The following is a 21,531-nucleotide window of genomic DNA, read 5'->3' on the forward strand; positions in this document are numbered from 1 at the left end:
ACTCCAAGGGGGGGCCAGTTTGAGTTTGCTGGCCAAGCTGGGGAGGGGGTGAGGCTGGCTTAAGGTATTTTTTGCTGTTGCTATTGTACCCTCTTAGAAAGAGGGAAAGGAGACGGGGAGAGAGATGGACAGGGAGAGAGAAGGGTGAGGAGCGCAGAAAGAGAGTTTGATGGGATGTAGGGTTAGGGAGGGAGGAGGGCAGGATGGGGAAGGGGACGGTGGGTGGGGGGACACTAGAGAAAGGGTGTTGGGTTCTGCTAGGAAGCAAACAGAGGGGGCATCCTGAAAGAGGGGGCTACCAAGCCCCTTTGTGTGTTCTGCGTGTCCATATCTGGATGCATCTGGGGCCAGGAGAGTCTGTTCCTAGTCACCGGGGAGTTTAAGCACGGTGGTCTGTCTTCCTGGCAATCGGGGTGTGTGGCGTGGAGGGGCAGCAGGGGCCTGGAGGTTCTATCTGCGCCCCAGTGCTGGCCCTTGCAGCCTGGTTCCAGTCTGCTGACCAGCTGAGGGTATACACAGACAGGACCCAGGAAATGCAGGGTGTGTGTGTGTGTGTGTGTGTGTGTGTGTGTGTGTGTGTGTTCAAGGCCAGGAGGTTCTAAAAACAGTCCTAAATGATGAAGAACCTTTGCAGTTTCCCCAGACAGAAAGGTTGTTAAATTCCAGCCTCCTTGTACAAATCTCCGCCTTCCTCTCCCTCCTGCTCCATCCTGGAGGGACCAGAGAGGGGCTGCAGTCAGGCCCCGCACCACAGCATCGCAGACAGAGGAGAAAGGTCTTTGGCAGCAGTGCCCAAGGACAGGGGGCACCTCAAAGGCAGGCTTGGGGAGGGAGGCGGGTAGGGGAGGCAGAGAGAAGAGAGGCCAGAGTGCGAAGGGCAGCAGGATCAGGCTGGCGGGTGACCTGGCATGGGGTGGGGCATGGAGCTGGGGACCTGGGGGTCCATCCTAATCACTCGACACGTGGTTCTCGTTCTGTAGCTGGTGCCAGCGCTCAATCTTCTTGTCCTTGTTTTTCAGACACTCGTACCAGTGTTTCAAGCGTTCTCCCTTGGCCGAGATCCCCAGCTGGCAGCCTCCTGGACGGCAAGATGGGGAGACAGAGGCAGGCGGTCAGAGTGGAGGGGCGCATAGGACTCTCGTTCTGGATCCTAATGTCTAGCTGGGGGGAAAATGCCGGCAAGCAGTGACCCCTCCAGCAACCTGGGGTCTTTCTCTACGGAGGCTGTTGTGATGACGTTACTACTGGCCTACTCTGCCTGCACACCAGCTACTCAGGAGCCCGCCATGGCTCCCTATGGGACCACCATGTGGTAGCTTCACTGTCCCATTTTTTTAAGACCTTCTGTAAGTCACCACCCCACTCACCGAAACTTGTCTCCCACTACTTCTGGGGACCCCTCGTCTATTTCCAAAGGGTCAGCTCGGCCACCCTGTCCAGTCCTGCCTCCACCCCTTGGCTTACGCTGTGTCCCTTGCCTGGAGTGCCCTCCCTGCTTCACCTTTCATGAATGATCTTCCTCATCATTGGAAGGGGGGCTGGGAAAACTAGAACCTTCCTTCAGGCCTCATGAATTAAGGGGACTTCCTTTGTACCCTATTTTTGGGGGCCACAGACCCCACTCTCCTCTGTGATTTGGTTATCTGTTCAGCAGATAACCAATGATGACCAAGTCGCCCAGCTCTGTAAGCCCTTTCCTATAAAAGCATCCCCAAACTGGGCCCAGATCAGTACCCTGGGTCCCGAGGTGGCATTTGGATGAAACGGCCACCAGAAGACAGGGAGAGCCCTGAACCCTCTAAGAGAAGCCTAGATCCTCAAGGCTCTTCTCTCTGGGGAGGAGGAGCTTTTCTCTGGGAGTCGGGAGCACTCACCGATGTAATCGTTGGACTTGCCGATGTCATAGTCCCAGACCGAGATGTCCAAGGACTTCTTCGCCAGGTCACTATGTTTGATGTCATAGAAAAACTCCTGGATGCAGCAGAGAAAGACAGGTGAGGGGGAAGGTCCCGAGCCTTCGGCATTAGAAGCTAAGGGGCTGAGCCCTAGGGATTCAGGGACCAAGGGGAGGCCCTTGAACCCAGTACCTGGGAGCAAGGGGACCCTCCTGCTGGAGGCTTTACCCCAGGACCAACAATCCCCTTTCAACAAACACTCTGTATAACAAAGTCTCTCAAAACCCATGATTCATGTTTCAATGACTCTCTAAAATCAGGACGGCTGATGGGGTTTTTCTAAGAGAGCTGCTCCTGGTCAGGTTTCCTTGAAGGCAAATGGCCGTGAATTCAGTCCTTCCATTCTGGTCGCTTCTGAAGTGGATTTTCCTCTTTCCATCACTTACAGGTTAAGGGTAGTGGAGGGCCCTGAGACTGACATGAAGGACAGAGGCTTGGGTTTCTAGACTTTTTACATCACTTTTCTGCCTAACTGTAAAATGCATTCATGCTCATTGGTTTTTTTTTTAAGATTTTTAAAAATTTATTTATTTGACAGAGAGAGATCACAAGTAGGCAGAGAGGCAGGCAGAGAGAGAGGAGGAAACAGGCTCCCCGCCGAGCAGAGAGCCCAATGCGGGGCTCCATCCCAGGACCCGGGGTCATGACCTTAGCCGAAGGCAGAGGCTTTAGCCCACTGAACCACCCAGGCACGCCCATTCATGTTCATCTTTAAAACAAACGAGGAAGGGGAGGGCACAGATTGCATGGAGCACTGGGTGTGGTGAAAAAACAATGAATACAGTTACGCTGAAAATAAATAAAAAATTTAATTAAAAAAATTTAAAAAAATAAGATAATAATAAAAAAAACAAGTGACAAAAAAAAACCAAAAACAAACGAGGAAGCTAAAATAAAATCAAATAAAACCCAACCCCCAAGCCTGTCATCTAACTACCCCAGAATAGCCACTGTCAACGTTTCCCATGTGCGACCACATTAATGTATGTTTTCAAAAGTCAACATGAATATTAATTTGAATATTATATGAAACATTTGAATATTATGTAAAGTATAATATGAACATGCTGCATTGTGAGCGCCTTATTTTCCCATTTTATAACACATGGTAAAAAACCAACTTAGCACGTTAGCAAGTATCTTTCTGGTTTCCTGTAGTGCTTAGGTCACTGTCCCTAACCTAATGCTCAACAGTGAAGTACTGAGGTGGTTGTTTCCAACTTTCTGCTACCATTAATGATCGGATGAAAGGCACACTTGCAACTCAGTCATTGTGCAAATCCGTGATCACTTATTTGGGATAAATTCTGAGACGTGTATCTCTAAGTCTGTAAGGTTCTAAGATCGAGAGCAGCGATGTACGCCACGATGCCATTTCTGGCCAGTAAGAAAGCCGGCCCTATGTGTGTTTGTCTAGTATGTTTATAAATCCTGGAAGTGGATAGTGTAGCTCCTTCAGAAGAAGAGAAGTAGGTGATAGAGGCTGGGAAAGGAGGAGGATTGTTGATTGGACATCCTTTGGAACTTTTGGAATTTTCAGATATGTGACTATATTACCTGTTCCTCAAATAAATGGTATTTAAATTATAAAATGTTAAGGATTTTGGACATTTTGACAACAGATTGACAAACATCCTTTAGGAAGTTGGACCAGTTTGGTCTCTTACCCATGATGCATACATTTCCCCACAGGCTCACCAACACCAGGTACCAAAATTTTATAATATTTTTGTGCCTGTTTGTGATGAGATCTGGTGTCTGGTCTTGTTTCCTATCTTCTCTATCTTCTCTATTGCTAATGAGGCTTACTGGCTCTTTGGATTTCTACTGCAGTGACTTGTTCAGACTCCGGGAGAGGGTAGGACAGGACAGCAGTCATTGGCTCCTTACTCACAATTCAGGAGTCAGAGTTGGGACGTGAGGGGTCCAGCTGAAAGAGGGACCTGCGGATAGGATGCACTGAGCTACTGGCCAGTGATGCTCTGAGCTCTGTTTACAAAGAATATTCTCCATGCACGCTCATATGGGCACATGCATTTCAAAAGCAAAATGAGCACAAAGCACACTGTATTGTAGTTTTCTTGGCCCACTTTCCAACATTTGGATAAAAACCAATGCTAGCTGACTCTGGTCTGACGTCAGATTGTTACATTCAACAGATATTTCTGGACCCCTGGGATCTGACCGCTTGTAAACAAATAACAGAAATCCAGGGGGACAGCATGACATGCAGGTACACGTGAACCCTGCAGGGGTTTTAACACACTGACTCTTAAGGGATGACTAGGAGTGTTCCAGAGAGGGAGAGAGAGAGACGGAAGTCCAGGAAAAGGGAGGAGCAGGCACAAAGGCTAAGAGATGTACCAAGGACCCGCACGAAGTTAGGGTGACTTGAGGAGGGGAGGGTGAGATGGGGAAGGGATGGGACGTGAGTTTGAAAGGGCTTGACTGTCACACTAAGAAGTTAAGGAGCCACTGCTGGGTTAAGCAATGGGGAAGAAAAATTCAGATTCATTCTTTAGAAAGCTCATGCTTATATGAGGACGGGCCAAACACTCAACAAGGAAGTGAGTCAGGAGTCTACTGCAATAGTCCAGATGTGAAATGCCTGACAAGTGACAGTGAGACAACAGAAAGGGGCACAGTATGTAGATAGGGGCCTTAGTAGGGCTTGACACCCAGGATGGACATGGGGAGTGAGGGACAGAGAGGGGGCAGTGCCAACTGGGTGACTGGTAAAAGGCATCACTTATCCCTATTTATTTCATCAAATTTCAGGACCACAGACTACTAGACCTTGGACATGATTTCATTCAATCTGTCTCCAAATGCAGCTTCTTCCTATGACATACCTAATCTATAGGCTTTTGTCTTATACTTGATTCCCTCTGGTGATAAGGAACTCATTACCTATCCTTTAAATAATTCAAACGGACCTATAAGAGAAAGCTTTTTAAAAAAATATTTTATTTATTCATTTTAGAGAGAGAGAGAGCATGAACAGGGAGGGGTGGCGGGGCAAGAGAGAGGGAGAAAGAATCTGAAGCAGACTCCGCACTGAGCAGGGAGCCGACACGGGGCTCGATCCCACAACCATGAGATCGTGACCTGAGCTGAAACCAAGAGTCGGACGCTCAACCGACTACGCCACCCAGGCACCCCAAGAGAAAACTGTTTTGATGTGAATTATAACATTCTAGTAGGGAGCTTGTTCCTGCCTCACACACGGGAAATATCCCAGAGCATGACAAAAGTGGGGCAGCCTTACCTCATTAAACTCAGGGTTCAAGGTCTTCTTCTTTATTTGAGTCTTGTGTTTGGCTTTCTTTCCCATGTCCGGTTTCAGCCAGCTGAGAAGAGACAGAGATGCTATCGCGAGGGAAGTTTAATGAATAAGATCAGCCTCTTGACCCCAAAGGCTCCCTCCTGTGCCCGGAGAATCACTGCACAAATCAGGACGTGAATTGACATTAACAACATCGATGTGCGTTAGAGCAGAGCTGCCAGGCACCGCACTGAGGACCTGCGGGATAGTTCATTCTCAACAAACCCTCGTGGGTAAGGCTACAACCCCCCATTTCACGTGCAAGGAAATTGAGCATCCAGACAAGTTGAGACATGTGCCTCAGGTCACACAGCTCAGAACCAACCCAGTGCTCGCCTCTTAGCTAGTACTCAGTCCGAAGGGGTCAGATCGAAAGCCTGGATGGTGGTGCCTAGAGTGGCACGATTACCCCTTAGGCTGCCCCCAAGTCCTGGGGAGGCGGTGACTGTATACACAGAAGATACAAATCTGATAACAATCAGTCCTCCTCAAAACTATTCAGTGGCTCCCCTTGGACCTAAGGGTAAAGTTCAAATTCCTTGATGGGGCTTTTAAAGCTCTATATGATTGGGTCCTTGCTCTAGCCCAGCCTGCTCTTATGCTATGCTCTTCACCTCACTCCTCATTCACTCTCCTTTCCACCCCAGGACCTTTGCACATACCATTTCCTCTGCCTAGACAGCTCTTCCCCAGTGTAAGCACAATGCCTGGCACATAGTAGGCACTCTATCAGTATTTTCTGGGCAAATAAATAAGGTGGGCCAGAAGCTCCTAATTGTTAGGACACTTGGACTCTCATTAAAGCTGTCACTAGCTGTGCAACTTTGAACCCAAGTGTAGCTTCAGCATGCCTCAGTTTCCCAATCTGTAAAGAGGGCAAACATTTTTTCCCTTCACTTACAGAACTGCTTTTGAGGATAATTTACTTTATTTATTGATTTTTATTGAAGCATAGTGGACAGTGTTACATTAGTTTCAGACATACACACAGTGACTTGACAAGTCTACACTTCTGCTGTGCTCACCACAAGGGTGGTCACCATCTGTCACCATGCAACAACACTGGAGGCCACTGATGATATTTCTTCTGCTGTGCCTTCACCCCTGTGACTCATTCATTCCACAACTGAAAGCCTGTACCTCCTCCTGCCCTTGAGGACAATTTTATTATTTTGTTTTATTTTTAATTATTTACTTATTTGAGAGAGAGAGAGAGAGCACGCGTGAGCACACAGGCGGGGGAGCAGCAGAAGGAGAGGGAGAAACAGGCTCCCTGCTGAACAGGCCCCCCCACCCCCATTCCCTCTGTGGGGCTCTATCCCAGGACCCTGGGATCATGACCTGAGCCAAAGGCAGAAATGCTTAAGGGACCGAGCCACCCAGGCGCCCCTTGAGGACAATTTTAAAGAAGGGACACAAAGCAGGGACTGAATAGTATGAAGTGCTGAGCAAAGATAAAGGGCAATTCTGATTTTAAAAATCTTAATTCAGGGGCGCTTGGGTGGCTCAGTGGGTTAAGCCTCTGCCTTTGGCTCAGGTCATGATTTCGGGGTCCTGGGATCGAGCCCCGCATCAGGCTCTCTGCTCAGCAGGGAGCCTGCTTCCTCCTCTCTCTCTGCCTGCCTCTCTGCCTATTTGTGATCTTTCTCTCTGTGTCAAATAAATAAATAAAATCTTTTTAAAAAATCTTAATTCAATCTTAGACTGATTAATGGCCTCCTGTTAGCTTTCCCACGATGAGACCAGGGCAGCCGTTTTCTGGGTGAGCACAGCAATGTTCCTTCCTCCACTGTGATTGGGCGGATGGGAGAAGGGGGTGGGTAGGAAGAATTATTTAAGAAAAACAACTTGCCGGTGGCTGGGATGTAACAGAGTGCAGGACAGCAGCCCATGAGCTAATTTTCTTTATTGGCCCATATGAGAAAACAAAACCCAGTTACTCCTAGAAATCAAATTCATCCCTGACTCATGGGTTCTTCTGTTCACTAAACCCTCATTTGAAGAAAATCCAAAGCAGAGTCCACCCTGGCCTAATTTTTTAGCCATGACCTTAAAGGGAGCATTGCCTTCTATTATGAGAGGGAGGCTGGAGGAGGGAACGTCTCCTGTGCTGGAGGGAACATCAACAAATGTTCTCTGCCACGAGGAGGAACGGGGGGGGGTAGTGATTTAGAACCAGAATGGCAGATGTTTAATGAGCACCTACTGTGTACCAGACCCCATGACAATGCTCCTCTCAGACCTCCAGCCATGGGGGGCAAAATGGACTGACAAGGTGCTGGGCTCTGAATTCACCCCACTGTTCTCACCGTGGCTGCACTCACCCTGGGCTCCCAGCCAGCACCTGGGCCAGCAGGGCTAGCAGGCAGTCCCACTGCTGGGAGATGCAGGGCTCCTGCAACGAGCGACTTTGCACTCGGGCATTCCCCATCACCTGGGCTGTAACTTCATCAGAACTGTACTGCAATCTCAGATTCTTCCTGCCCAACCATCCTCCCGGCTCCCTCCTTCACCCCACCTGCTTTCCCTATGGTCCTCTGCTGGCTCCCTCTCAATTTTTCTTCACAGACTTTTCCCCCAATCAATCTCCTGCACATCTCATTTAGCCCTGAAGTCTGCTTTTTGGAGGGCAGAACCTAATGACCAATGTTACTCTTCCCATTTTACAGATGAGGACGTTGAGGCCCAGAGATGTGAAGGCACTGGCTGAAGGTCACACAGCTAGAGAATATTGAAGACTATGGGCTCTAAGATTCAAACCCAGGCAGTCTGGATCCAGAGCCCAAGCTTTCAATCATATGCATAGAAACACATCTTTAGCTGTCACAAGGCAATGCAGAAGTCCACTGAGATTGGGCCAAATATTACTGTGCCAGGCACATCTAGAATTGCTTTCTACGTGAGATCTTATTTGAGCCTTTTGCCTTGTGCCCATTCCCGGACATAAGTGGAACTACTGTGTCCACTGTGCCAAGGAAGAATCCGAGGTTAGGGTAACTTGTTTACAGTTATACAGCTGGCAGCTGGCAGAGATGGGAGTGGAACCCACGTCTGACTCAGTGGTGGCCGTGAGAAATGTGCCGGGCGGACCTTCAGCTACAGCATTGCTGACCGGGGTCTCAGCTGCTGCCCTTGGAAACCTAGCCATGTTTGTGCCGTGGCCCCGCTCTGGGCTGATGGCTGATGTTGGCAGGAATATTATGGGAGTCCTGTTCCTAGGAGACATGGGACTTGTCTGGTGGCTCCTTTGGGCCTTGAGGACTCTGATGGCCTTGCTGAACTTGCATCCACGATGCTTCCCCTGGCCTGTCTCTCCCCTCTGCTCACGTGAGTCAGACTCGCATGGCAGTCTAGCAGCTCTTCCGTCTCCCTGCCTCAGGCATTGCCGCTAGCAAAGCCCTGGTCTGTTGAACCCCATCTTGGCATCATTCCAGAGGCTCTGGACTAACACAGATAACACGACTCTCTGACTCCCCATGGTGGAGTTTCTGGGAATAACTCAAAGTCTAAGGTCTTTTCTTTAAAATATTTCCAGATTTGCACTGGAAAAAGCTGGATTGCTTCTTTGGCGGTGGGGCTCTGGACTGCTAGAGGGACATGCTGCTGATTCCAGGGGGCTCCAAATGGGGTCACTGCAACCCTGCTGACTGTCTTTGTCCCACTGGAGGGGACAGAGCCACAAAACTCCTCATATGGGCAAGTGACACACCAATCTGACTGTCTGAGATGCCAGACTCACACTCTAGCCAGTTCTGGGCACCATCTCGCGGTATGACCTTGGACAGGCTCATTTCCTTCTCTGGGCCACAGTGTTCAATCATCTTGGGGAAGCTCTCTAGTTCTCCCTAGTTCTCCCTTTGCAGTGGACCCTCTCTGGGGTCCACTCAGAGTCCCAGTGACTCACAGCTTGACGAATGGATCTGAGTAGCCGTTGGCGTCCATGGCGGCCAGGTGCACGCAGCGTATGATGCCCACGATGAGGCCTCCCTGCTGTGTGCTGTACATGAGGGACACCAGGATCTTGCCACGTTCCTCTATGTCACCAATACGCTCCACCTGCTGCAGTAGGAGAAGAGGGTGTATCAGTCTAGGAAGGGGAGGGGGCCAGGCGACTGGACGGATGGCTAGTGTTAGGGAGGAGTCTGTAGAGAGGAGGAAGAGCTGGCCCTCCCCAGTGTGCTCAGCACCATGGACAGCAGATGCCCCCTGGTCTCCAGGGCCCAGCAAGCAGTGATACCAACATGGGTGAAAGTCCGAGGCACATTAGGGCGGGAACTTTACTCTTAGACCTGGACAGAGCCCTGAGTGACCATAGGTAGGGCTAGACCCTGCTTCCAGTCTGACTCTGAGCTCAGATTTGCTGCAGTCAACCAGTCTTCTCATAATTAGAGTCCCTGGGGTGGCATGAGGGACCTGGGCAAAGAGTGCAGAGGTGTAGTCTAACCCCGGCCTCCACGTCCCCATGGACAAAGGGAGACTGACATCGCTCTGGTCCTGCAGAACTGCCAGCAGAGCTTAGCCAACAAGCAGGGGAACTCGAGGGTGTGTCCTGGGGGTGAGGGGGTGGTGGGGGCCACTGCTCAAGGTGGGGGGTCCAGGTGGGAGGAGCATCCCCTGGGTCTCGTGTTCTAATGCCTTGGGCACAAGGGCACCCCTCTTGTGGTAAACTGACAGGCAAGTGGTTTTAGGAGAAAGAAGGAAGGCGCTAGGCAAGAGTGGAAAGAGATGGTGGACCCCGACTGTGGCTTCGATACCCACTCAATGCTCACCTCCTCCTCATAAAGGGCCATGCCTCGGGCTGACCCAGTGGTTCCAGCACGCTTCATCTTAGAGGAAGGAAACAGAAAGGAAAGATACCATGAGTCTGTGAGGCTCATCTCCCTGCACAAGAAGGACCAGAAAACCCTCACCCTTCCATCAGCATCCAGACCCGTGAGGGTGGGCCCTCCAAGCTTCTGTGGTCCTCCAGCTCTTCCCCTTTTAGATAAAACTTACATAACATTAACCATTTGGCAGACCATGTGAATGCACACCAGCCTATGATATAGGGTATATTAACAACCCATTTTACAGATGAGGACACTGAGGATCAGAGTGGTTAAACCACTTGTCCAAGGTCACACAGCCACCAAGTGGCAGGACCCCACCCCCCAACACACACAAAACAGGTAAGCTTTCATCTGCTCTGGTAGAAGTGGCATAGGGGTTTTGGGGTCTGAGCCACCAGGTACTTCTTCCCCTGTGGCTCCTAAGGTCCTTTTGTGGGATTCTAGCGCTCTGGGGAACACTATGTGAAAACCCCCGGCTGAGTCCAACCTCCCCACTTTAGGGATAAGGAAAACTGGGATCCAGAGGGGAGGGGAGGCACTGACGAGGCCCCTGTCCTTGGTGGGGCACATGGGGGTAACTGGTAGTGGGATGGTTAAGGGCAAAGAACAAAAGAGGAGGGTCCTGTGGCTACACCGGGCCTCTGCCTGTCCTGCCACCTTCGTGCCTCTGGAGCTGGCTGCATCCCTCACAGCAAGAAAGGCAAACTCCGGAGCTGAAAACCCAGATGGGGGCCTGGCCACAGTCCTGACCAACTGGACTCACTGGGTGAGGGATGGGAGAAGGGGCTGGGAGCAGCAGCTGTCACAGGAAAAGACCCAGAGGAAACGCCTCACTCTTAGGATTGCCCGTAATGATTTATTTGGAGCCTGATGCTTGGTGTAAATTGCTCCTTGCAATTTCCCTTGTCCTGTCTTGCTCTTTTGCCAGTGCTATATACAAAGACGGTGTGGCACATAGATACTCCATCCTCCGGCCGGCCATCTGGTGGGAGGATGCTGCAGGATTTCCCCTCCTGCCCGCAATGGCGTCCCCACGGGGAAGCTGGCCCGCTGCCCGAGGGAGCAGGCACCCTGGTGGCTGCTGGAGGGCTGGGCTCTGGCCGGTGCCTGAGAGCACAGCCACTGACTTGTGGCGTGACCTTGGCTGCCCGCTCCCCTCTCTGGGCCCAAGGTGGCCCATAGGTAAAAGGGGCCGATTCGATTATCTCTGAAAGCAGATGGCTGGGTCCCACTGTACCTCATTAAGTCAGGATCTCCACGGAGACCCCCACAGATCTGAGTCTGTAAAGCTCTGGTTTAAAAACCTCAAGTTGGGAACTGGGTTTGCTGCCGCTGCTGGGCCGCCATCGCTCGCTCGCTAACTCCAGTGCTAGTGCTTTGGGCTTCGGCAGCAGCAGCCACGGGGAAGGAGGGGAAGTGAGGAGGTCTCCGGGGCCGGGGCTCACACGGCCCACCGGACCGTGCCCTCTACCGAAGGGCTGAACAAACCTCATCATTACAAGCCTGGTGCCGTGAAATCAGATGTTATCAGAAATGCACTGAACTTTGGATACACAAACTTCCTTTGCAGCGTCTGGGGCGGGCAGGTGCTCAGGACAGCAAAACTGATCTGCGTGTCCAGAGTGCAGCTCTGGGGGCTTTGCAGGAGGCCAGGGAGGCCTCCCTGTGGGATCTTTATAAAGACACCGCTGTGTGTGGTCTCCATGCCAAACGTGTAACGACTGTGCCAGAGACATCCTGCGAGCACGCCACACACGTGGAAAGGTCCTTGAGACTCCACTAGGAGGGAAAATGTTTCAATCTTAAAAAAAAAATGTCTTCCTGTTATCGGTAGTTAGGTATTTTTTCTTCCCTGGAGTCAAAAGTTACCTAAGTGATGACTGCCAGTGGAAAAATGGGACAGAAGTCAGGTATTGGCACGGTTTCTGTTTTCATCTGTGTGTGAGTTTTTAACAAATGTGGGGACCTAAGGCATGAATGCAAGTTAGTATGTGTGGACAGTTCTCAGCAGGTTCAACTTTATAACCATGATCAATAAACCTGCTACATTTTTTCTGGACAATGCCAGCATTTGTTTTTTTTTTTTTTTTTTAAACAAGGAAATTTCCTATCAATGGCAGCTAATTGGAGTTTGTGGCATTTTTTTTAAAATTTGTGTTGTTGGGGGACTGGTATTTTTTTTTTAAAGATTTTATTTATTTATTTGAGAGACAGAGATCACAAGTAGGCAGAGAGGAAGGCAGAGAGAGAGGGAGAAGCAGGCTCCCCACTGAGCAGAGAGCTCGATGTGGGGCTCGATCCCAGGACCCTGGGATCATGACCTGAGCCGAAGGCAGAGGCTTTAACCCACTGAGCCACCCAGGTGCCCCAGTTTGTGGCATTTTTATCATACAGTGGATCCCAGTGACGGGATAGATCTTCACTACACTCTTCTAATTGAGTTGTCCTGCCTGCAAATACATGTTTTTAATGTTGTCTGTCTCTTGTGCTGTTCCTGTAAGTTTGTTATTAAAATACATTAAACTTTAAAAAAGAAAAATAAAAATCTCCAGTTGATTCTGAGGAATGGCCCAACTGGAGAGCCTCGGTGTGGTTCCTGTTCTGTCCTAAAAGGCGAGTACCACACCGAGGGGTCATAGCTCTGACGCTGTATATGGGATCGCACACTAATCCTTAAAGGACCTTATGAAGCTCGTACTTACTACATGATACCATTTTGCAGATGAGAAAACTAAGGCCTAGAGAGGTCAAATAATTTGGTTAAAATAAAGTAAAATATAAATAAAATAATAAATAAATAAGTAAAATAAAATAATTTGGTTTAAAAAGAGGTTAAATAAATAATACATGGCAGAGCCTGAGATTCAGACCCAGGGAGTCTGGCTCCAGAGCCCGTGCTCTTAAGCAGTACGTGACCTTGTCTCCTGTCGCTCTGCACAATGCTTTATGAACTCGTGACTGACAAGTGGGCCAGCCAGCATTATTTTCCACGGTAACACACGGTTAATTTATGAGTGCTTATTAGACACTAGGTTCTGTCCTGATTCTATCTTTCATGCAACCCTCCTCTGGCGCAGGTGATGTTAGAAAGTCCATTTTGTAGACAAGAAAAACAAGGATCAGGAGAGTTCAGACTCTTGGCCAAGGCCGGGGAACAGGGAAGTGGCAGAGCTGGGCTTTGAACCCAGGCAGGCCACACTGCCGTAGCACGCTGCCCTTCCCAGTTTCACCACGGAGGATTCTGAGGTCAGAATTGATGCCGACACAGGGTTGGTAAAAGGCAGGGCTGGGATGCCAACCCCCACGCTCTGATCTGAAATCTCCCTCCTGCCCCTACTGTCAGACACCCTGCAGATCACCCCCTTTGCAGGCCCAGAGGAAAGCCCCCAGCCCCCAAATCCTTCTCTCCCATCGCACCCTCGGGGCAAAGGTGCTCACCGGGATCACCCGCTCCAGACAGATATTGAAGTTCTTCTTCTGGTTGGGCTTCAGTTTCTTGAGTGAAAATCTGGTCTCACCGATAAACTCATTATGGCCAAATTTGTCCTCATCACAGACAGAGATCCTGCAATCGGTATCAGGGGTGGGGAGAGAACAAAGAGCCCAAATTGAGCAAATACTATGTACCAAGAGCTATGATTGATAACTGGCAGGGAATGGGTAAGGAGAGTAGGAATATTTCAATTTCCTACTTCTTGAGCACTAGGCCAGCTACTTTATGTTTCTTCTTTATTGCCCTGTAACTTCCAAGCAGTAATATGCCCACATCTTAAATTTATAGCCCGCTGAACTTTTGCGTATGCAGACACTGATGGAACCACCACCCAGATCAAGATCTCTAACATTCTGGCTCTGGAAGACCTCCATGCTCCCTCCTAGTCTTGACCTCCCTTAATGAAAACCACTCTCTTGGCTTCTGCAAGATTCCTATTGTCTTGTTTGCGGCCCTCATATACATAAAACCAGATGGCATGTCTTCTTTTACACTTGTCTTCTTTTGCCCAGCATTGTTGGTGAGTGTCACCTGTGTCTACAAGAACGTGTCCTTTTCACGGCTGTATAGTATTCCATTGTGTAATCATCCCAGAATACTTCTGCTACTGATGGACATTTGGTTTGGGCCAATTTCTAGCTTTGAGCTATGATGAATAAAGCTGCCAGAGAACACTCCTGTCTGAGTCTTTTGTACACACATGGATGTATTTCTACTGTGTATCTTCCTAGGGGTGGACATGCTGAGTTCCGGGCTACACATATGTTTAGCTTCAGTAGAAACTTCCAGTTTTCCAGAGTGGTTCCACCCATTTTACCCCCACCAGCCAGCCACGCTGGTTCTGGCTGCTCTTCATTTTTGCTAACTTTGATTTTGTCGGTCTTTAATTTTAGTCTTTCAGCAATAGTATCTCACTACGGTTTTGATTTGTAGTTCCCCAGCAGCTAAGGAATGCTTTATGGCCATCTACGCATCATCTTCTGCCAAGTTGGGCCAGGAAATGTAGTCAGCCTCTCTTCCTTTAATGTGTTCTCCCTGCAAACATGTGAGTTTCTCACTTTAGAGTGGAGGCTGGGGGCCAGAGAGGTAGAATAATTTTTCCCTGGTAAGAGGCAGAACCAGGATATGAATCCAGATCTCTGTGAATCCTCAAACACTATATTGTCCCTGGTTATCTGCTCCGAACAGCAGTGAGTAGGAAGAGGTACACACAGAAAGGGCAGGTCAGAGAAAGGTCCCTCGGGAGACGAAAAGGACCAGTCATGGCATGATAATTCATCCTGACAGACACCAAAGGGGAGGAAGGATGCGTCCCCCTGAGGCATGGGAGGCAGGGACCAACGGTATCTTCCCCCTTGGCCATCAACATTTGCTGAACAATGTTCAAAGCGCTGGAGAGCCAGGGCACCCCCATGGCTGGGCCCTACACTGGTTAGGACTGGGAAAACAAGCTTTCTCTGCTTGGCTAGTGAGCCTGTGACCAATCTCCTCCCTCTGCATGGTCATGTGTCTCCAAAGACTTAAGGACCATCATTTTTTTAAAAAGATTTTATTTATTTGACAGAGAGAGACCACAAGTAGGCAGAGAGGCAGGCGGGGCGGGGGGGAAGCAGGCTCCCTGCCGAGCAGAGAGCCCGATGTGGGGTTCGATCCCAGGATCCTGAGATCACGACCTGAGCCGAAGGTAGAGGCTTAACCCATTGAGCCACTCAGGCATCCAAGGATCATCATTTCTGAACCAATAATGCCAGTTCTAGGAATTTATCTCAAAGACATAAGAAGTGCAAAAATCCTTAACTACAAAGGCGTTTATCACTGTGTTGTTTCAAATAACATATGTATTCCATAATAGGGGATACTTAAGAGAAATCATGAAACAACCATAAGAATATAACATGGAAAACAGTGTTGTAATTGGTCATCAGGGAAAGGCAAGACCATAACGCAATGCCACTACACACCCACCAGAACGGCCAGAACGACAACGTGCTAATGAGGCTGTGAACGAATGGGGACTCTCATACGTTGCTGGTAGGAGAGTCATCTGGTACAATCCCTACGGAAAACTGTCATTTTCTACTAAAGCCGAGCATACACCTACACTAGGAGTCTCCCATTACACTCCTGCGAAGAAAAGCACGCGTAATACAACGTCACTAGAATGTTCCTAGCGGTACTACTATAATAGTCCCAAAGGGAAACCAACCAAATGTCCATTAATAGTAGAACAGATAAAGGAAACTAGTACAGTCGCACAAAGGGATACTAAAGAGAGGTAAAATTGGGCACACTGGGTGGCTCAGTGGGCTGAGCCTCCAACTCTTGACTTCGGCTCAGGTCATGATCTCAGGGTCGTGGGATCAAGCCCTGCATCAGGCTCTGTGCTCAGCAAGGAGTCTGCTTGGGATTCTCTCTCTTCCTCACCCTCTGCCCCTCACCACCCTCCCCCCCGCCCCACCGTGTGCGTGTTCTCTCTCTCTCTAAAATAAATGAATAAATCTTAAAAAAATAAAGAGTGACAAGAATCAACAATCTACAACTCCACACACAACAACTTGGGCAAGTATCACAAATACAATATTAAGTGAAAAGACAGGAAAGAGTCACGCTGTACCATTCCCTTTATGTAAAGTACAAAGCCAGACTGAGTTCATTGTCCTTTGCGTGTCAGGGTTGTGAATACCCTGCGGGGGGGGGGGTGTTCCTCACTAGAGGGACAGTACCAGGGACAGGGTGTCTGTGGTCTGGGAATGTTCTGTTCCCAGACCCCAGAGTGTTCACTTTGTAAAAACTCATCAATCTGTACAGTTTTTATGTGTGCATTTTCCTAAGTGGCTGTTACCCTGCAATAAAAATGTTTTTTTAAAAAGATTTTATTTATTTATTTGACACAGAGAGAGAGATCACAAGTAGGCAGAGAGGCAGGCAGAGAGAGAAAGGGAGAAGCAGGTTTCCTGCTGAGCAGAGAGCCCGATGTGGGGCTCGATCCCAGGACCCTGAGATCATGACCTGAGCCAAAGGCAGAGGCTTAACCCACTGAGCCACCCAGGCACCCCAAAAATGCTTTCTTAAAATAACAGTGTAGCTGGTGGGAATGGACGTGGAACAGCCAATGTGAAAAGCAGTTTGTATGACTTGTAAAAGAACAACAAACAAACAAAAACATCCACTATGATCCAACAAACACTCCCTTTTGGCTTCTATCCTAAGGAGACACTAGTATGTACACAAGAAAGTGTAAAGAGCTCGTCGCAACTTTGTAAAAGAGAGAAGCTGGGAACAACCTAGACGTCCTTCCACAGGATCCTGGCTGAAGAAACTGATACCATTTACATAAAATTTAAAACAGGCCTGGGGCGCCTGGGTGGCTCAGTTGGGTTAAGTGCCTGATTCTTTTTTTTTTTTTTTAAGATTTTATTTATTTATTTGACAGACAGAGATCACAAGCAGGCAGAGAGGCAGGCAGAGAGAGGGGGGAAGCAGTCTTCCTGCTGAGCAGAGAGCCTGATGCAGGGCTTGATCCCAGGACCCTGAGATCATGACCTGAGCTGAAGGCAGTGGCTTAACCCACTGAGCCACCCAGGCACCCCAAGTGTCTGACTCTTGATCCCGGGACAGATCGAGCCCCATGTGGGCCCCTGCAGCTCAGTGGGGAATCTGCTTGAGATTCTCCCTCTCCCTCTGTCCCTCCTTGCTGCTCACTCTCTCTCTCTAATAAATAAATCTTTTAAGAAATTTAAAAACATGCCAGACAATGCCATCATTTTTATAGATACAGAATCATGTAGCTGAAGTCTAAAACATGCTTGGGAATGATAGCCATACAATTCAGTGTGCGTTTTGCTCTGAGTAGGGGAAGAAGAGAAGGAGGGATGGTGGGGGGATATGATAGGAGCTTTGGTCTGCATCTGTAATGCTTTCTTTCTTGGAAATAATATCAATTTTAAAAGCTGAAGAACATGCAGCAAAATATTAAGATTTTCTAAAAGACGAAGTGCTGCTACTGGGTATTTACACCAAAGATACAGATGTAGTGAAAAGAAGGATCATCTGTACCCCAATGTTCATAGCAGCCATGGCCATAATCACCAAACTGGAAAGAGACAAGATGCCCTTCAGCGATGAATGGATAAGGAAGATGTGGTCCATATATACCATGGAACATTACTCAGCCATCAGAAAGGATGAAGACCCAACTTTTGTATCAACATGGACGGGACTGGAGGAGATTATGCTGAGTGAAATAAGTCAAGCAGAGAGAGTCAATTATCATGTGGTTTCACTTACTTGTGGAGCATAAGGAATAACACGGAGGACATTAGAAGGAAAAGAAAAGTGAACTGGGGGAAATCGGAGGGGGAGACGAACCATGAGAGACTGTGGACTCTGAGAAACAAACTGAGGGTTTTGGAGGGGAGGGGAGTGGGGGAATGGGTGAGCCTGGAAGGGCACGGACTACATGGAGCACTGGGTGTGGTGCATAAACAATGAATCTTGGAACACTGAAAAAATTAAATTAAATTTTAAAAAAAGACTGAGTGCTGAGTTTATGGATGTTTGTTTTATTATGTTTACACTTTTCTGTACAGTTGTAATATTTAATGATAAAACATTCTTTAAAATTTGTGATTAATCGTTCTGCATAACACGCTGAAGCAGTCAAATATTTGGCAGATCTAAATGTCTTCCCGTGGCTATAACTCTAAGATACAATGTTAAGAGAAAAGGCAAGTTCCAGATCTATACAGCATGGTACTTTCTAGGTTGTAAGCAGTAGTAAGAATAGGCACACACTCACAGAGGGAGGGAGTGGACCCAGGCTCGTGGAGGGGACTGACATTTTTTTTTAATTTTAAAAAAGATTGTTTTTATTTATTTGAGAGAGAGAGTGAGTGCGCAGGGGAAAGAGAGAGAGCAGGAAAGAGAGTAAGCAGGGGAGAGGGGCAGAGGGAGAGGGAGAAGCAGACTCCCCGTTGAGCAGGGATCAGCCCCGCTGACCAGGGGCTCAGGGCTCAATCCCAGGACCCTGGGATCGTGACTTGAGCCGAAGGCAGATGCTTAACCGACTGAATCACCCAGGCACCCGGGGGACTAACATTTAGAAGGAGCTTTGCCTTCTCTGTAGGTTTTTTTTTTTTACAAGAAACGTGTATTTGCTTATTACTTACATAATTAAAAATGCAATTTAACAGAATACTGTAGAAGAATATAAAGAATATAAAATGGCATCGATATGCTGTTGAGAGGCTGATTAATTATTAGAATGATCTGTGTTTAGAACACTTCATTTTATAAGAAACGTTTGCACACATTGTATACACACACACACACACACACATACATGTATAACCTGAACCAGACACCAAGATGTTAAGAATTTTATCTGTATTTTCAAAAGTCTCTACCAGAAACATATGTTGTTTTTGTAGAGGTAAAAAAGAAAGAAAGAAACTATGCAGATATGTTTTCAAGAGTGGCTCCGGCCCCTCTTCCCCATTTGCCCGGCCTCAGTCTCCTCCCTGTTCACCCACAGGTACCTGAGCGTCTTCCTCTGCATGTCCTCGTCTGTGATGCCGTGATAGACAAGGGTCTCATTCCAGACGGGGTTCCGGGTGTTCCGCAGAGTTTTTGTACGAAGCTTGTTGGACTAGAGCCCAGAGAGATAGACAGACACCTGCCTTGGTGGGAAGCCAGCCCTACAGCCCCATCCTTTGGGTTGATATAGGAGTCCGCTCCCCTTACAAGTGTCTGGGGGCCCAGTTGCTCCCAAATGCATGCTCTCAGTGAGTGGAGGGCACACCCCATGCTGCTACAGCCGTCATCAGTACTGGGCACTGGGCCACCCCTCCCTCCATGTGCAGAGCCCTCTCTTTGAACTTTCCATTAAGATTAGAAAGCATGAGGGGAAAAAAAGTGATTTATAGGTCAGAAAGCCAGAAATAAAGATTCACCCACATATAGGCAGTGAAAAAACAATTTCTGAGAGGTATTGAAATGGTTTCTTTTGTCTCCCCAAATAGCATCCTCCATGCCTAAAAGTCCTTAAGGGACAAGGTTTTCATTTTACTCTAAGAAAGACAGCTAAAAATGCACTATATCCAGAAGAGGTGGCCTGGTAGCAAATCTAATTCATACTAACATGTAAATGACTCACTGGACACTTTGGCAAAGCCAGTTTGGATTTGGGTGTGAGCAAAGAAGAGAGTGTTGAGGAGAAGCAAATGTCACTGGCGGGTCAGAAAGAATAGTGGCCAAACACTTCACAGTTTGGCCATGTCCAGGAGAGGGACTCTCCTTTCTTGATCCAAAGAAAGAAAAAGTGAGAGACAGTGTGTATGTGAATGCATACATGTGTGTCCTCTTTGTGTCATGGGGCATTTCATACTTGCATAGAATTTTAATGGCCATTTTCCCAAGATCATGCAACCAAGTGTACGGTCACCCTTGTTTTGGGGACATGCATGTCAAATTAACACAACAAAGCAGAACATAAAATCCAAGAAAGCACCCTTTCATTTCTAGCCATGTGCTCTGAGTGGGTCCATCCAAAGAGAGGAGAATTAACTCCACTGTCCCCCCCCCAGAGCAAGGTAGAGATACGGAGGTGAGCAAGCTGGCTGGGGAGAGAAAGGTGGGCGGGGCAGCAGTGCATCTTTGCTCCGTAACAAACATTTTCTCAGGTGCTTAGCACTACGGCCTGGAGAGAGTTATTCATTTCTCTTTGGAGAGGAGAAGCATTTGGATGGGACATAAAGTGGGTGGGGGAGGTGAGCCACGGTCAGCACTGGGGAGCCACTGAAGGTATCTGAGCAGGCGGATGGCCTAATTGGGGCCTCTGCTTCTCTCTTGGCCTTCGGCAGCTCCCTGGAGCCCCCATTTCTTGGTTGGAGACATAGGCAGAGCACCTGCCCCTCGAAGGGGAGTAACTCATGGTCTACCCCATACCCCTTGCAAGGACTTTGCCACTCAGGAACGAGGGGCGTTTGGGCCCAGTTAGGGGGGCTATTTTAGGCTCTGAACTGGGAACCATGGGTGCCTGCCAGGGCCCATGTGCCCAGTCTGCTGAGAGGTCCAGGCCATATGGTACCTTGCTGGCTCCCGGCAGGAGATGCAGCTTCACGTAGGGATCAGCCAAGCCATTGGAATCCATGGGCTTCAGTCCCTGCGACAGAAAAGGCAACAGCATGGAGGGCCTTGGGAGGGCCTGGCGCTCAGCTGTCACAGGCAATGGGCACAGCCCCTGGCATCTGTCCTGCCCATCGGTCCACCCGTGTGCTTCCTCTTCCAAAGACAGAGGAGGGAAATGAAGTATGCTGGGAAGAATGCTGGAATCAGGCAAACGGGGTTTGGAGCCTGGCCATGTTACTTCCCAGCTGTGTGACTTTAGGCAAGTTCTTTAACCTCTCTGAGCCTCATTTTCCTCATCTGTCCAAGGGGATAAGAATACCTGCTTCACAGAGTGGTAAGACTTAAACATGGTTCTACCTGTGAAGTGCTGGGCACAGAGCCTGATGCACAATGAATTCTGCATCAAGGCTGGACTGTTGTTCTTAGCATGGAAGGAAATGTTCCAGAACAACGATGGGAGAGGAGGAGCAGCTGGGGAAAGGGGGCCTGAGTTCTGGCCCTGGCCCCACACTCATTTTGGAGACCTCAGTTTTTCCATCCATAAAATGGGGAACACAGTATCTGTCTGGCCCCCGCCCCCTGGGCTTGAATGAGGCTTGAGTGAAACACCATGGGGGAAGGGAGTTTTTCTGGGGTAGTAATTAAACTGGGCTTGTTAATATGAGCAAAACCCCAAATTCCTGGGGCCCAGACATACTCTGTCCAACGTCCTATGCTAGGGCTGGGCAGGTGTTCCCACCTCTAGCCTCCTGCTATCCTCTCTCATAGTACTAATCCCAACGCCATGCATCTTTGTGGCCT

The 21,531-nt window shown here is 48.7% G+C and overlaps 1 protein-coding gene across 2 annotated transcripts in view; it reads right to left on the minus strand.

The window, feature by feature from the left end:
• Positions 1-947: 947 nt before the first annotated feature.
• RPH3A (rabphilin 3A) overlaps positions 948-21,531 on the minus strand; it is a gene marked incomplete at both ends in the record, with an annotated part of 65,285 nt that continues 44,701 nt past the window's right edge. For both annotated transcript variants that reach the window (XM_080821971.1, XM_080821970.1), the window contains 8 exons: positions 948-1,078; positions 1,875-1,971; positions 5,224-5,305; positions 9,185-9,339; positions 10,050-10,106; positions 13,548-13,674; positions 19,140-19,249; positions 20,690-20,764. In XM_080821971.1, the coding sequence (XP_080678097.1) occupies positions 948-1,078; positions 1,875-1,971; positions 5,224-5,305; positions 9,185-9,339; positions 10,050-10,106; positions 13,548-13,674; positions 19,140-19,249; positions 20,690-20,764 (834 nt within the window). The remainder of the gene's footprint in view (positions 1,079-1,874; positions 1,972-5,223; positions 5,306-9,184; positions 9,340-10,049; positions 10,107-13,547; positions 13,675-19,139; positions 19,250-20,689; positions 20,765-21,531) is intronic.

The sequence above is a fragment of the Martes martes genome, assembly GCF_963455335.1.
Source record: "Martes martes genome assembly, chromosome: 13".
Taxonomy (NCBI): domain Eukaryota; kingdom Metazoa; phylum Chordata; class Mammalia; order Carnivora; family Mustelidae; genus Martes; species Martes martes.